The sequence below is a fragment of the Notechis scutatus genome, chromosome 1 (genome assembly GCF_049901735.1).
Source record: "Notechis scutatus isolate UNSWTSFEM ecotype Mainland chromosome 1, rNotScu1.2, whole genome shotgun sequence".
Classification (NCBI taxonomy): Eukaryota; Metazoa; Chordata; class Lepidosauria; order Squamata; family Elapidae; genus Notechis; species Notechis scutatus.
Window position 1 is genome coordinate 151,956,027 of NC_142009.1, and position 17,856 is coordinate 151,973,882.

Genomic DNA, 17,856 nt, shown 5'->3' on the forward strand with positions numbered 1-17,856 from the left:
TTCAAAAATCATAATACCCACTGCCTTTCTAATAGTGCACCAGGAACTTGTTTGAAACATAACACATAGTAACAGTCTATATAATTAAAAAATGTGAAAAGAAACTCGATCTCATCTATTTCAATTACTCAACAAATGATTCTGTTTAGCTTGGTGCGGAAGATTTCAGGATTTTAAGTCTGTGCGTATATATTTTGTCGATGTTCAAATTTCAACTAATCTGAAAAGTAGTATGATCAAAATGATAAAAGTGCAATTCACAATAAAAGTGCATTAGTCTAATACAAAAAAATGTGGAATAATTTGTTTACTCCAAGAAACCTACTTCAGGAAAAAGTTGCCTGCTAAAAACAGTCAAGTAGAAAAAGAAAGCCGCAAGAAAGGGTCTGAGAACATGTACAAGGAACGTCAGCTGTTGAGTGGATCCAAACAGCCTGAGAAGTTTTTATTAGCTATTTCTTCAACTAATATGTAGTAGCAAAATGGCAGAAAATGAGTTAGGTTTTAGACGGAAAAGGTCGATTTGACAAGGAATATTTATGCAAGTTATCCAGTTTTTCCCCAGCTTTTTTATTTTCTGAGATCGGGCAGCATTACAGAAAGACAGGTGAATTTATTTTTCTAATAGGAAGCGAGGTTCCCAACCATTAACCGGTGCCATAGCTGCTGTAGTCAAATACACCTTTCTTAAAGAATGAAGAGAATTCACAAATGTCATGTTTGGACAGGATCAAGCCGTCTTTATTTACATATAGTGGAGATGATGGAGAATTGAGCATTGCGTCAAAGAAGTCTCTGAGGTATTTCTGGAAAAGAAAAGTAAACCAGAACAACAGTTACACTAATGTTATATAATTAACAGTACATTCATTACTCAACATTGTTTTTATTTGAAACACTAGAAAATAAAGACAGAAATACAACACCTTTACATGTGAATTGGCTGCAAAATCTAGACAACTTAAGACTTAAAACTAATATGTAGCCTTCAATGAAGTCTACAAGCTTTTTTTCTTCACAAATGCAGAGCAAGATCTCCTTCTGCTCCTGAAAGTGAGTGAAATCTGAAATGCAGTTTGTGACAGGAAATGAATTCTTATATCTATGGAGTCAATGATTCAAAGAAACAAAATTTGTGTGGCCTCTTTGATTTTGTCTACAAAGCAGAGTTATACAGCACTTTGAATTCAGTCTCTCAAGAGCACTTGGGAATGTGCAGGAGCATGGATACAATTGTTATGTGATCTCAGGAAGACACATATGAAGATGTCATGGATTGGAATGGGACAACTCGCCCTAGCTGACTTGCCGTATGACAACTGGCTGTGGCTGACTTGCCACAGGACAACTCATTATGGGACAATTCAATACGGGATAACTCAAGGGAAGTAAAATCGTAGCTCCCCATCCTCGAGGACTTCTAACTTGAGAAAATTCAAATTTAAAGCAAGACAAGGCCTTCATTTACTTGTTCCTCTCTTTAAGTTATCCTGCACTGAATTGTGCTGCAACGAATTGGCTGGGATGAGTTGCCTGCAGTGAGTTGTCCTAGATCTACCGCAGATAAATAGTATAAAGATATTCTCTGCACTCGGAAGCACTTTTTGGAGATGGGTTTTGAAGCACTGCATAGTACTACCTAATAGTGTCTAAATATCATTACATGTCAGCATATGCTAGAACAGGGGTCTCCAACCTTGGTAACTTTAAGACTGGTGAACTTCAACTTCCAGAATCCTGGGAGTTGAAATCCACAAGTCTTAAAGTTGCCAAGGTTGGAGACCCCTATGCTAGAACATCTTGGCAAATAAGGGGTAAATTATACACAATAGATGTCAACTATCATTGAAAAAATTAGGCTAGTCCTAGCCCTTGTTGGTCTTCCAGAAACTTTGAACAATTGGGTTTTTTTAGAGGGTGTTTGGGGAGAGAGTGGGCACCATTATGCTGATGCATTACTGGGTCTTTGACTATTTAATTATTTTGATTTTTTGCTTTTCATTAAATTTCATTTTTTATGCTGTAAGCTGCCAAGAATTGTTTTGGGACACTGGGGTGGGTGGGAGGGAAGGGTAATAAAAATGAAATGAAATACAAAAAGATGAAATAACAACCCAACAAAAACCTCTGGGAACACAGAAAGTGTTATCAGATGTGTTATATTAGCTATTGTCTTCACTAACAGGAAACAAGATCAGTGTTGGTCAAATTATTTGGAAAAATTGTATAGGGGAAAAATGATGCTTCTATCTCCCATTACCATGCTCTTTTTGCTCTCCTCTCAGGATTTTTAAGAAATCATAAAACTTTTTTTTAAAGTATGACAGATCGCAATTCATAACTACAAAGATAAATTACCTATTGTAGTAAAAATATATAATTCTTCTTGATTTGTTTTCTGAAAGTCATCTAAACTTCAATAGAGTGTCAACAACTAACTTAAGTTTTATATGGAATGTTTTCCAATATTTTGTAGGTGACTAAAACAAAAATTATGTGTTTTCACCCAACAAATGTAACTATCAACACAGAAATACAATTTCATGCTTGGAATGGTAAGTTAGAGGATTTTTTTAAACAGAATATTCTTACTGTATGTTCTATAGAGGTACACATATAATCGAAATTAATTTAGCTTGCTAGAAGTTTCTTTGTTAAAATTGGTTACACACACACACACACACACACACACAATTAGAATTATGTTAAAATATAATATAGATATAAATAGCTTAATTGTATTATTCTAGTGTATACATATTTAATGCAGAGACAAAATAAGACAATAAATATAATGCTGCTGCCAAATATCTCTAAAAATTATAAACTAAAAAAAAAAAGAAATGATGTTCAGAGGTATTTAATATACTTTTCCATTTCCACTTAGGGCCAAAATTATTTTTTTGTGGCATATCCAAACATATGTGCATGTTTTGAAAAAGTATATTAAGTATTTCAAACCTTAATGATTAATTAGCTTTCTCAATGTTTATATAATAAATGCTGCATTTTTAAAATATTAAATAATATTTGCATAAGTTTGAAAACTTATCTGTTTGATCTAGATTACTACCTCTCAATAACATCACATGCTACTGCTACCAAACCAAAATCAAGGCTTTATGATCATAAAGAAATATGAATCTACAAAAGAATTATACATTTAAAAGTTATATTTAAAGGAATCCTTCAATTACTAGGAAATTTCCTTGTACTTTTCTCATGTCAATTGGCAGAATAACTTCTGCCAAAATTAGTAAGAATTTTTATTCCACTTGTAGCACTTAGCAAAGCTGCCTTTTAAACACATTCAATTATTTGCAGAACTTAATATTTTTACTTGTATACTATTGTCTAATGTAAGCATAATTTACTTTTAAGATGATAGTATTATTTTGGATGGGAGAAGAGAGTGTTAATACTCTCTTAATTTTAAAAGTATTTTTAGCAGAGCTATAGTATATCAAATGCAATCTTATTTTGAATTTTTAAGTTAATTATATAGCAAGCTTATCCTCATACAAAAGATGTCTGTGGTATTGATAAATAAGATAGTCTTGAAAATGTTAGGAATTTCTAGGTTCTTTGTGGCACATCACATTTACTTCTTTTTTGCCATACCTATATCAGCTGTAACAAAACTGCAATTTGGAAGTTTCAAACACTATAGTTTCTAAGATGCTGGAAAATGAACCAGAGTTTCTAAAAAAATAAATAAATAAATCCCAAGATCCACAACAGATGCATATCAAAACTTTTCCTGAATGTTTTGCCTGAATGTTAGCCTGACTGTTTTTTTAATCACAATAAAAGCTCATATTATATTCTTTTCTTGATATCACTACTATATTATAGGTTGCTTTATGCATTATAGAAACCTGTTTTTATTGCTTTTATTTTAATATCGTAAGACAGGCTTGCACATCATCCTTGTGATACATATACAAATTGTAAATACAAGAGTCAGATCACACATTTTACTATTGGATAGTGCTATATCACTCTCCCCCCCCCCCGAAGTTGTACAAAAGCACCTTGTGTATCACTAGATGCTTATTATAGCTTCTGTACCTATCTTATATAATAAGACACCAATTAAGAAAAATACTCACATCCCCACTGGAAATCTCAGTTTTAGCTGGGTAACTAATAAGAAAGTTAGGAGCACAAGAAACAACTGATAAATTGTCACATAAAGTATTTTTCAAAACCCTTAGTAAAAACATTATGATATCTAAGTGCAATTAACAAAAGTACAGTATGGTCCAAGTGCACGACACAATGAAACATTCTTTTGGTATTAAAAGATTTATGACACAATCAAATTAAGTTTTATTATGGCCTTCAGATCAGAGAATAGTACAATAACAATATATAAAACTCCTAACTAGTATATTATGATGCAATAAAAACTCTAATTTCTTGGAATGTGCTTAATGTCTCCTATGATAATATAAACTAAAAACGATTCCATGGTCCTCCAAAGATTTTATTTTCAGCAAGTGTTAAGTAAAGCAAATTTAAGCAAAGTTTAGATTTCTTAAAGGTATTTTGCATTTATTGTGATTACTGGAATCTGCATATACATTGACTGACCAAAGTTAGGATTAGGGACATACATTTAGGTTGGGTCTGAGTCTAATGACTAGATTTCATTCCATGGAAGAGAAATCACAGGATCCTCATACTTTGGATTGTTCCTGTTGCCACTTAAACAATAATTAAAAAACAAAAATGAAACAGCTATCTGAAATGTTTGTTGGGCTGCAACAGAAAATGAATAGAACTGGGATAAAGCCATTGTCCATAGCTAAATTGCTAAATTTACTGTTGTCAAGCTACAATAGCAAAAACATTGTATTATTAATGTTTTCTGCATCATTTATTACCAAGAGTTTTTCAATGAAAATCTTTTGGTATGAACATTATACTGAACATCATCCATCAAATTAACTGTCCCAGCTAGTCAAGTTCAACCTGCAATAATTATTTGCAATAATACTTCCTATTATATCTAAATACATGAAATCCATTTGGAATCCATAGAATGTAATAATCGTTCTAATGTATACACATTAAAAATAAGGTTATATGCTGCCAATAGAGAGAAAAATCCCTCACTCTTTCCCCTGTGCTGGAGAGTAAACCTATGATTTATAGTTTCTGCACTTCTGTGGACTTTTTGAATGTATAAGGGCATATTAAAAAAGAACAAAATAGATCTTGGTAGTGAAGGAAATCAATCTTTTCTCCTGAGCAATAGTCAAAATAAGTCTTGTCAAAAACTATTCACAGGAAACAACAGAGGAATTGAATTTACTACACGTCTCTAGGTTAGCAGTGACAATTTTTGAGATGGCTTCGGCAAACAGCTAGCCCAAATGCATGACATGCATCACCCTTCACTTCCTTGAATGAAATCAAAAACTGAAGGATGATTGATAAGTTGGCTGTGAAAAGGAACAAGATGAAATGCATCTTCTTTCTATACTTGAGTATTCCTGTCATTGATGTACATGAGTTGTGAGCATTATCTGAAACTTGGTACATACAAATTCAGTACACAAGCATAACCAAAGAATTTGCTTTGATCTGACAACAAGAGTAATTAATAGAAAAATTGGATGGTTTTTTTTTGTCCAAGAAGATGTAATTGTCCAACTCAAACTACAACATATATTATACAAGTGTAGCATACAAGCTATATTGCATTACTTTTTTAAAGGTTGACAAGCTATGATAAAAATAAATATTTGGGAACTTTCCAAAAACTCATTTGGAGGACGTAACGAAACAGAACACACCCTACATCTCAACTGTGAAAGTAAGGATAACAGTAGTACCTTTATTCTTGCAAAATTTAAGTATCTGGATCTCAGATCGTTTTCTTCAAAATTATTTTTTAAATAACATTTCACTGGAAACTTGGAACAGCTTTTCCTAATTTAGCACTTTTGCATAAAGCACCACTGAACATTTGCATTGGATACCGCTAGACTGCTTGAAAGGGAAGATTATTTTGACAGATAGCAAAGTGGCTTTAGAACAGGCAATCCACTTTGGATCAAGGTTTAGTACTTTATCACTTAACTAAAATACACTGGACTAGTGAAAGCAGCTGTATATGTTGCTTTCTTGGAATTTAAGGAAACTTTTGACTCACTATCGGTGACTACAGATATTGGAGAACTATCTCCTTCCTCTTGTGTATGGATTGCAAAAAGACACAATGCAGCAGGGAAACTTTCATAAATGGATGTTTAGAAAGGGAATGAAACAAGGATGTATCCTTGTTCTACTACTGCTCAGTTTTTATATAAATTCAACAGTCAGGTACTTAGAAAAAGGACACCATCTTCTAATACAGCATGGACTGTTTTACGCAGGTGGATATTGGTGAAGTAGAGTGAGGGAACATGCAGTAAGCAAAGAGGTGTGGCAGGTGGACTGGCAGGCTATACCACATTGGGAAATTGGTGGTAGCAATAGGAGGAATGGTTGAGGAAACAAAGGTAAGGTGTTCCGAAGGGAGAGTATCTGCGTTAGTGGAATATGTTACATTGTATAAGGCAGCAGTATTAGCACCTGAGGGAAAGACAACCAAAGTGGTCCAGGTTTCGGCTCTGCTGAACCAAGGCTGATCCAAAACACTTCAGCAGAACTGATGGAACCGGAATATAGATTCTGGGTTTGAAACAAGGATATATTCCTACTTGCTGCACATACCTACAATAGACCTATTATCATAACACTGATGCATGCAAATAATCCAGTACTTTGATCACAGATCTCAATACTGTAGTCTCAGTTTTACATCTTATCATTAAGAATTCTCAAGGTCAGAAATACCCACTGTCTTTGCAGTATGGGTCTTTTTAGCTACTGATTCATATTCTATTCTACTGTGACTTCTACAGAGATCAAAGTGGTTTACTCTTCTAATACTTCTTCTCAAGCCATTTCTTGAGTGGCTAAACAATTTTTAAGTGTAAATGTCACATGCTGTTAGATAAAGGCTAATTTTTTAATCAAAATTGTATTGTTAGCCTGCTGGATTCAGTCACTGTTAGTGGCTACAGTATATTTTTCTCAGCTCATTTATATAAGGCAACAGTAGGCTCATTGTATTAGGGTGGCAATTCATCTTACTCTTAGCATTCCTCTCTCCCTCAGGTGCTGTAACAGTAAAATAAATGTATTTTATTATTTCAGTCCAAGTCAGGAAACATAAAAAATTGATAAAATTCTACCAGGAAAAACACACACACATATAACTATTTCCAAGATTTCTTCCTTTTTCTACTTAGTCCTTAAAAATCCTGATTTATAGAGCTGAGACATAAGATAGATTCACGAGGTCACTAATTATAAATGACAGAAGCTTCATTTTTTTAAAAAAATATTTACATTCAATCCTAACTATAAAAAGGCACCAGGATTCCTTTTTATATAAACCATTGGCAAATTTATTTATAGCACTTGATCAGAGAATTAGATTCTGACAAAACAAATTTTCATTCATTTCTGTAACCATCCTTCTTTAAAACCATCTATTATGTTACTATCTATAATTACCATACTTTTGGCTCATACAATTAAACAATTCAATCTGATATGGTTTAATAATAATGACATCTATTTATTTATTTTTATTTTTGTGGAGTTTTATAGGAAGTTTCAATAGTGGTTTTAGGGCAGACCTTAGCATTTTAATGGCCTGTGGGCAGTCCCAGTCTGGCCTGCAGTGGTGGTGGGGGAGTGGCCTTCCACAACAGTCCCAGTTTCTCATTTGATCCCTTAGAAAAATTAATTGCCCATCCCTGTTCTAAGAACTTACGTTAGCTTTGGATAAAATTCAACTATGGAAAGTTAAAAATGCACTTAAGGAGATTTGCAGCTCAAGTGGACATTCCTGTTTTGTGGAAGGCAAAACATAATACCTGAGCTGAGGGTTTCTCTTGATTGCTTCGTACTGACTGATCATACTGTATGCTAACACACCAGTGTTGACTTTTAGCAACCACACAGACAATATTTGTTCCCAGCCTCACCGCTCAACTTTTCCAGTGGTTCACTCATCCTCAGTCTAACTGAATCTGTCCACCTTGTTGCTGGTCACTCTTTCCCCCCCACCCCCATCACTTTCCCCAGCACTTTCCCAAAAATCTAGGTCTTCTTATAGGATAATTTGAACCTAGTCATTTGTGCCTTTTCTGAAATCTCTTGACTGATTAGTTGATGATCCATTTGATATCATAGTGTCCATGATATTCTCAGACATCTTCTCCAACGTCAAATTTCAAAAATGTTAATATTATTTTAACAATAATAATCACTAAAGATTATTTTGGAGGACTGTGAGAGAAGGAAGATCAATCTGAATGTAGGTTGGATTGATTACTAGAAGGCTTGACTGGATAATAAAGTGACTAGAAATAACAGGAGACAGTAGAAACATCAGAAGCTTTATGCAAAGATAAATGACACAATGGAAGACAGAGCTGCTGGTCAGTGGTGAAAGACTAGGAGAGGTTAATATCAAGATAGGAATTGTTTGAGGAGATTCACTATCATCACTGCTATTTGTCACTGCACTGATTCTTCAAATATTATATTTAAATGCTTAGGTCAATTTTCACCTCCATAAATTTTAGCAGCATCTCTTTTTAGCCCAAAGTTGCTTCTACTTTTCTTGTACTGAATGTAATAGCCATTTCATGCAACTTGTGTAAAAGCAGTGGTTGAACCCTTCCATGTAGCCCTTTTCCAAATATTTGCATTTGCCATCTTAAAAAGAGACTACTAAGTCATGGTTAAGCTATTACTGCTGATTTATCAAAGAAAAGTGCATTCAGGTGTCAGTGGATTTCATATTAATACATAAAACATTTCCATACTTAGCAAGTAATTTCTTTCCTTTCTAAAAGAAGTAATTTTAAAATTAAATGTTGGCATCCTTTTTTTTTCTTTAAATTCCCACAGGGTTTTAAAAACAGGCAAATAATGACAGCATTTCCCTATTTATAGTTATCAAATGCCATGAATGGGTAAACATTAACTCCTATTCATTACTTTAATCAACAAAATTCTTGGCTGTGTCAGTCAAGACAGATTTAATCAAGGAAGGCCCGCTGTAAGGTTAAAATTGCATACTTAAACTGCTGAATAAAAATTTAGAGGTTTACTGTGGAATAGGCTATCATAAACCACTAAATTAACAGCTGGTGAAGTCTTGTTGGAGCTGGTAATCCTATATCTAAGTGTTGTCATTTTTGTTGGAGGTTAAGTTACAGATCTATGAGTCTCTTTAAAAAACAAACCAACCATGAGCTTTTATATCCCATATCTAGCCTCTGTTCTGTTTTTTCCAATTCTGGAATTTGCTCTTTTCTGAACTGGTACATTCTTTTCGGATATCCTTTTCTAGTTGGATTTGATCTGTAATAACAGATCATTATCTCTTTGATTTCAAAATTTCTATATTTCTGATGTGTAAACAACTTTTCTTCTAGTAGTCCTACAGCTGCTGGCCTTGGTTGCTCAGCCAACAGTCTTGAATCGTAAGCCCAATTGTCACCAGACATCCAGGAATTTTAACAACTAGCCTGGTCCTTGTTGATCCAGGTGATGAGTGATGTGTTTTTGTAAATTATGTCTCACCATATTGTTTATGGGAGAGACACTTTTCATCTGACTCCTCTAATGAGACTTGTCCAATCTGATTAAACCTCATTGGGGGATGCACAGGCACACATAGCTCAAGGTTGCAAACCTAATATTCTTTCCTATTTTTCCCAACAGCAGTTGAATGTAAATATCTAGCTCCTGTTAATGCTAAATAGTAGATATTTTTCATACCTCAGAAATACTTGATTACAGTTCAGTGATAAAACTTTACAGCAAGCCTGCTGTGCTATTGCCCTTTTAAGTTATTCCTCCAGGTGACAAGTAGAGCTAATATTTCAGCAGCGGCCTGCTGACTCAACAAAGAAATATTTTCCTGGCCTATTACTTAGATTGACACGATAGCCTGCTTATAGCATAGCGAATTTACACATACAATCAAGATATATACTAGACTGTTCTAAAATTGGGGGAATTAACTTGGCTTCAAGATGTAAAACAGGGAAGCACATTTAGGCTGGAGATTCTGCTTAAAGAAATCTTTGGCAAAGCTTGTTTTTAAAAGTAAAGACCAATAATGAATAGAAGTTATCTACATTTCAAAAAGCAATGAATGAACCAATATTAATTGGCATATCTCTTTAACACATACTCTTGATAAGAATGTAATATTAAAATTTCCACATATAACAGTGCAATATAATCTTGTAAACGCATTTTCTCCAAACCTTAAACAACAAAGGTGAGAAAAATCACTTTCAAAATACACCTACAGAACATAGGAACTATGTTATTGTTTTAGGTCAGTCTTATGAACTTTCTGCTTAGCATTTATACTAGCTGAGTTCATGATAGTTTCCTCTCCTAGGAGCAAACTCAAAAGGGAAAGAATGCATTGGATACAAAATCTAAGACAGTGGTACTTGGAGCCATTGCCATAGCAATGGCATCTTTACTTAAAATTGGACTTAATTTCTAGTAAAAGACTAACAAAAATAAAATGCTTATGGGGACCATACCAACAAAATAAAATGGGGAATTAGCATATTAGGGGGGAAATGAGTGGTGGTGATTTTCTGGTGAATTAACCTTCTGATGGCAATTAGTTGGGCAGAATCTAGCAATTCTTACCGTAGTTTTGGTAGACTAATACAATAAACAATACAAAAAAACCAATTTATTAAATTGCTGACTATAGAAAAATAGCATAAAATTCCAATTTCGAGAATGGAATATTATTTTTAAAATAACAATTTACCACAGTATGAACAATTAAATTATATACAGAAACAGAAACAGCATTTCAATTTACATCTTATACGGTTCTAGACACATTATACCAGTGCTTTTGATAGTTCCCATTGTAACAGGAATAGTCAAATGTATGAAAATATAATTTGTGAAAACACAGCATTGTTCTTTTCTAGTTTCTGCTAAAAAAACAAGATCTGTGATAAATAGCAGTATTGTACATGGAGTATATTCCCCCCCACAAGGCAAAACTGTAAATGTTTATTAGAAATCTTTCCAGCACAGTTAAGCTCATTTCTCTCAACACTTTTTAATCACAACTTTAAAAGCAACTGAAGAAGAATTGTCATTACTCATCTTCACAGATTTTATTACATCCTCCTACATCTCAGTTCAGCTCTACCCACAGAATAGAAATGATCAAGGCTGCATTAACTGGCTGGCAGACATAACATCTCAGAATGCTGAATTCTTGATTTTATTTAGCATTTTCCATCTATCCTGCTCTTCCTTTTGAGTCAAGAGTAGGCACTAGAGCCATGTCAACTCACACAATGTGAATCATTCCCTGCACCAATATGCACCTAGAATTCCCCATCAATGGATTGTTTAATTATCAAGTAGATAATAGGGATGGAGACAGCCTGCTGCTTTCCTGCTACAAATGTGGTAGGAATGCTGGAATGGAAGCAGAGTATGAGAATCCAGCCATCAAATAGGGTTGTTTGAAGTTAAGAAAGCAATGAAGCTTCCATGAGGAAGAAAAGATGATGGAAAGTACCAACAGCAGGTAGGAGAAATAATGGTAGAAATCCAATTTTAAGGGTTGAACACTTCAGAAGGTTCTTTAAATAAATAAATAAAAAATCCCCTGGCAGTACGTTGTTCCATTCAGATTCTGAAACCATAAAATGTTTGATGTAATCTTGACCAGAGGACAGAAGGTTCTTTTGATGTTTGTCCCTGAGAGATACTTTCTTCTCATTGCTTCTTATTAGTGTAATCCCCCCCTCCCCCTTTAATGGTTGTTGAAAGTAAATGACCCAGCATATTGAAGTAAAGCAACTTTTAGGATTAAATGTTCACTATTTAGGTTTTTTGCTTAGAAGGAAAAACATCAAATCAGAAATCACTAACCACTCATTTTGGGGGAGGGATTGTCCATGTGATACATGGTAGAAAGTATTTCTACGGTGCCACATAAAAAAACCATTTGCCTCACCATTACCTTTTAATTTCAGGCTTTTTCATTCCCAATGTATTTTTTGATCAAGTTCTTAGCCTTCTATTATAAATATGGTCTCATTGTTGTAGCTATTTATTGAAAAAGACTCTATAACAAAAAAATCTATGCTTTCTTAACAAATTAAGTAGATAGGCAGAAAGGCAAGATAGCATTCAAAATAATAACAGTAATCCCAAATCTAATGAATTGTTAACCTACCGTGTTGCCGGCGTATAAGGCGACTTTTTGCCTAAAAAACATGCCTCCAAGTGGGGGTGGGTCTTATACGCCGGTAAATCATTGTCACTCGGTGCAAGAGCGACGGGGCGGAGCTCCACCAACTTGAAGCCCCTTCAAGCCCAGCCGAGTCTCTTCCTCCTCCTCCCACCCACCCACCCACCCTCCGCCCAGCTCGGGCGCTTGCGGAGAGCCAATCTGGAGGTGGGGTGGGGGTGGAGCGGGAGGGTCTCTGGCGGGCCGCTCGCCCAGCCAGCCCGAGCCGCGTAATGGCCCAGGGGTGGGGGAGAAGGTGGTGGGGGTGGACTGTGGCGCCCCTCCTTCTGGGCAGCGGGCGGGCGGCAATTTGCTCCTCCCGCTTCTCCCTCCCTCTTTGAAAGACCGGGAGGGCTGTGCTTGGGGCGGGGGGATGTCCTCAGGAAGTTCCTGATGGGACCCCGCTGGCAGGGCCACCCAGCTCCCGAGCTGCTTTCCAGGGTCCCCTTGGGAAACGGTATATAGATAGTAATACTAATAACAGATCTGAACTCACCTTGTTGAAAAAGGAAATGAACAAATATTGTAGCACAAATAAAATTAAACAAAAATAGCTAATTGGACGAAATATCTAATGGAAAAATATAAAATGTAAGTCCTAACAAAGGCAATTTTTTCTCAAGCAAGTAGAGCTCTGCCCATTGTATTAATAATTACCACATCAAGACAACTAAAATCATTTTCAGCTGAGACTGTGGCATCATTACAGCCAGCATAGATAACATTATACTGGGTGCACCTTAGAATGTGGTGGAGTCAATGATTATTGAACTGAATACTTTGAAGGGTGGAATTATCTTGGCTATGAGTTTTACATATTTGTATGATTGTTTAATATGCTTTTATATTCTTCTTCCTTGGTTTTAAATTGTTGCATTGGTTTTTGGCTTTTTTATATTTTTAAACTGTTTGTAAACCACCCAGAATCATCCATCTATCCACCCATCCATTTATCTATCTGTCTATCTCTAGGATTTTACCTAATGGTATTTTGCATATTTGTAAGTTTTCAGATTTTCCCAACACTGCTAATATTTCCCTTCTGTAATTGAATGGAATACTTTGCAATGTAACAGTACTGCTACTGAATATTGGGAATGGAGAGAATGATACAAAAATCCAGACAAATTTAAATAGTTTTCTGTTCTAAAGATTCATCTTGCAAATAACTTTTAGCTCTGTAAAACAACAGTTTCTATTGAATTCTAAGAAATATTTCAATGTAAGCTCAATACTCTTTTCAATATTTTTCAGAGATTTATGTCCTGTGCAGATATCTCATAGAGCTTCCATATCCCATGTTAAATGAAGCATGGGGTATCTAATTTTTACCACATGAAATGTATTGATCACAAATGTAATTGTGTAAATATAACCTAAAAAGAACTTAGAGTAAGTTTTTTTAAAAAAAATTCTATTACCTCTAAGTGATTCCGCCGCTCTGCAATGACACGTTCATCCTTGTTTCCAAATAGCCTTTTTGGAGGAAATTCTAGCATTGCCAGCTGCAACAGACAACAGATGATGAATCAGCTGAGAAAAGTTTCTTAAACATGGAACAAAAATACTAAATGTAAGCTATGTGTGTTTATAGACGGTCTACTTAATCAGATAGAGTTTGGATTGGTGGGTCCTTTCACAAATCTAAGCAGCTTCAAAACAAGTAAAAAAAAACAAATAATAGAGGAAAATCAGTTAAAGAAAACAGTAGCATTTATTACTTCAGTCTTTGCTCAATATTCTTCATAAAGTTTAGAAATTTAAATTTAAAAATAAGTTGAAATAGGTGTATTTTGCAATCTTTTCTAAAAGCAGGTAAAGAATATATTTTATTCCATATGTAAGGTATTGGAGAAACAGCCAAGGAAAGTAAGATAAAAGAGCTGCCATTTTTTCAAATGTATAGTGTTACTTCCAACTTCAAGACAGGTTCTTGTCCACTTCCTTTACTCTAAGACAGCTCTAAAATATGAGATTATCTTGTCCTGGTGAAAGAAAAACAAGGGTCTAATCCAAGAAAATTATTATGGGATCTAATACAAACCAAATCAGATTTGTAAAATGTGTATTTTTCAAGTCATAAAGAAGTTGAACGCTTGCAACTTGAGCTAATGAAGCAGATTGGCAGACAATGTTGACATATAACGGGCTAAATAATTTCATGAATTCCAATAATTATAATCTGCGTGGGGCTCATTGAAATTTCAAGGTCATTACTAAGTTCAGCCCATAAGAATGACAAAAGTACAGATCAGTACAGCAGAGCCTACACAATGAGCTCAATTGCCAAAAAGAAAAAAAAAGCACCTAGTAGCTACAGTTGAAGTTATACTGTATGTTCCTTTTCAATTTAGGGCAAAATATATGTTTTATTACCTACCACAGAGCCTTGTGGGAAAAGAAAGCTAAAGAAAAACATATGTGCTTTCGTATCTCTCATCATTTGATTTAGGAACACTACTTTCAACAGCCACAAATAAAAATAGAAGAATGTTGTTTTAAATGTGATTTAGTTTGCCTTATGTCACTAAGTTTAGATTCCATGTTTTGATTTTTCCCTGTCTGACCTGAAAAGAAATATGATATAATTTATTCTGTAACTGTGTCAATATCTGCTTAATCTATGTTTGACTTAATAATGGTTGTGGGAGAGGAATGTCCTACTTTCAGGTTTTTGAACAAGCTAACACAAAGCAGAAGGCCTAGAACTCAAAAGTAAAAGATGCAGATAAATCCATTTTTACGTTAGAAAAACACTACACATTTATTGATTTATAAATTTAACAACTGTCTTATTACTTGGAGCATTTTTTCAGTTACTTATTTGAAAACAAAACAATCTTTACCAAAAATTTTCCAGAATCCTCAAAGGGCAATATAAAGTTGCTATCAAAAAGGTGAAAAACAACAGCATTGGCTACAACAATAGTAATATTAACGAAAGGGATGGGAAAATCAAGGCAAAGGACAATCTTCTTGAAAACTTTAACCCCCAACCCACTTATCCAGCCTATTTCAGGTAAATTTATATTTCTGAAAAATAAAATTAGTTATGGACAATTTACATTCCTGTAACTGAAAATATTTGAATTATTATCTATTAGTTTACACGAGTTATGCTTCTACACACAGCTCATTTGGAATGTTCTACATCTGTAAGAAAAAATGGTAGATGATTCCCTCTGTGTAAAGCACACTTAATTAAGTACAGCTCTGACTGAGTTTGTTCTGTTTTCAAGACTAACACAGATTATATAGAAGAAGGGAAATGCCCAGCAAGTAAGGTAGGAGGGCAAAGAATGCATGTAATCACATATCATTTAAAACAAGATCATCTTGAGAAATACTCAATACTGGAATTGTTGGAACAGGTAGAATAGATGCTCAGCATCAATTTCTCTTAGCAGGACTTGTGATAGCCAATGCTGAGCCATGTGATATCCATTTGTGCATCAGATGGGATAGATCGATCAGTGGTGCAGTTGTTAGAATACAGTATTGGAGGCAAACTCTGCCCATAGCCTGGAGTTTGATCCTGACCAGCTCAGGGTTGACTTAGCCTTCCACCCTTCCGAGGTTGACCCAGATTGTTGGCGGAAATAAGCTGACAATGTAAAATAGTTAGAAGGTGCTGTAAAGCACTATGAATCAGCATATAAGTCTAAGTGCTATTGCTATTCAACATATGAGTTGTAACAGTAAATCAAATGGACTGAATATCATTGTACTATGACATGTAAAAAAACCACCTCATCATCATCAGACCACTGTAGATTTGTCTGATACAAACTGAATTATTTGGATTTTGAGAAAACTCTAGAAAAAAAAACGTTCAATTGCAATAGCCCCTACTAGTACTATACAGCTGAGAGTGGAAAGGTATATGAACTGAGGGTTGGTAATCTAAAATATCTCATAAATAAGGGAAAAGAAAAAAATGAAAAAAGAATAAGGAATCATATTAAAATAAATAAAATTTAAAAAAGGAAACAGACATGCTATCACAGTAGCAGATGAAAATAAATTGGAAAAAAAAATTAACAGGGCCAAACTACTTATCTATATTATTCACAAAGTATGCCTCTTGCCACTGTATTCTGTAAGTTTTGAAGGATTCCAGACAAGCTGTACACATACCTGTAACCCATATGTATGATTACAGAGAAAACAACAAAGCAATTATGGCTTATTCATAGTAGTACCATTGTAGTTTATACTTCTAAATGTAATTCTTTCCAACACTGAATTAACTGTACTCCTCATTACTGGTGTGGTCATTAATAGTCAGAGATAGTATTACTCTAGGTCAATGAATAATCACTGTGGTCTTGTACACAAGTTTACAATAAGAATATGTTTGTGTGAGACAGATCTGAACTGCTCTACGTTGGTTACTATAGGTCATTGATTTTACTCTGTACATTTTAATGACTATTAGACTAATGTCTATGTAAAAGATCTTGCTGTGCTTTGCACTACATGAAGATTAGTCATGAAACAGGTTGAAAATCTCACGAGAAAAGCCTTAAGTGGCTTAGATGTTTCTTCCCATATTGCTGGGAATAATAATAATTATTATTACACAGTGAGCCAGACGTTCAGACTGAGTTTGGCATTTTTGTCTACCTATTGACTCCTTACCAAGAATATGAGATAGGCAAATCTGGATATTTGATGGTGTTACAGATATCGCCGCAGGATGGAAGCTGTTCCAAGTAAAGTTGCCTTCTGCAATTGACTGATGGCAAATTTGTCAATGCCTATAGTGTTCGAGTGGTGCTCCAGTTGTTTTGGGACTACACCCAAGGCGCCTATTACTATTGGTACTACCCTTGCTTGCCTTTCCCAGTCGTTCTATTTCTATTTGTAGGTCTTTGTATTTTGTTATCTTCTTCAGTTCTTTCTCTTCTATTCTGCTGTCTCCAGGCACTGCCACATCCACTATCCACTGCAACACCCATTATTATTATTATTATATTATACACAAAAACCAACAGTGTACACAGCAAACGAGATAACTATGCTGGGTTTCATATCAAAAATCACCAGTTGAACACTTCCCAAGCATTTAGGACTGCATGATGTATTGGCAGATTATGCAAGCAGATCCCAGTAAGGTGGCCTTCTGCAGCTGACCAATGGTGATTTTGTCAGCGCCAATTGCTTTTAAAGCTTGCCTAGGTCTTTAGGCACAGCACCCAGTGTGCTGAGTACTACTGGAACCACCAGCACTGGTTTATGCCAGAGTCTCTGCAGTTCGATTCTCAAGTCCTGATATCTGATGAATTTTTCAAGTTGTTTCTTGTTGATTCTGCTGTCACAGGTATGGCAATGTCGACAATCCACACTTTTTTCTTCTCCACAATCGTGATATCCAGGGTGTTGTGTTCCAAAACTTTATCAGTCTGTATTCGGAAGTCCCACAGTAGTTTTGCATGCTCATTTTCTACCACTTTTTCAGGCTTATGATCCCACCAGTTCTT

At 35.0% G+C, this 17,856-nt stretch overlaps 1 protein-coding gene across 2 annotated transcripts in view; it reads right to left on the bottom strand.

Moving 5' to 3' along the window:
- Nucleotides 1-549: 549 nt before the first annotated feature.
- The window catches only part of KIF16B (kinesin family member 16B), a 150,482-nt gene continuing 133,175 nt past the window's right edge, over nt 550-17,856 (bottom strand). For both annotated transcript variants that reach the window (XM_026668491.2, XM_026668490.2), the window contains 2 exons: nt 13,795-13,878; nt 550-806 (listed from right to left, as the gene is read on the bottom strand). In XM_026668491.2, coding sequence (XP_026524276.1) covers nt 648-806; nt 13,795-13,878 — 243 coding nt within the window. In that variant the 3' untranslated portion in view covers nt 550-647. The remainder of the gene's footprint in view (nt 807-13,794; nt 13,879-17,856) is intronic.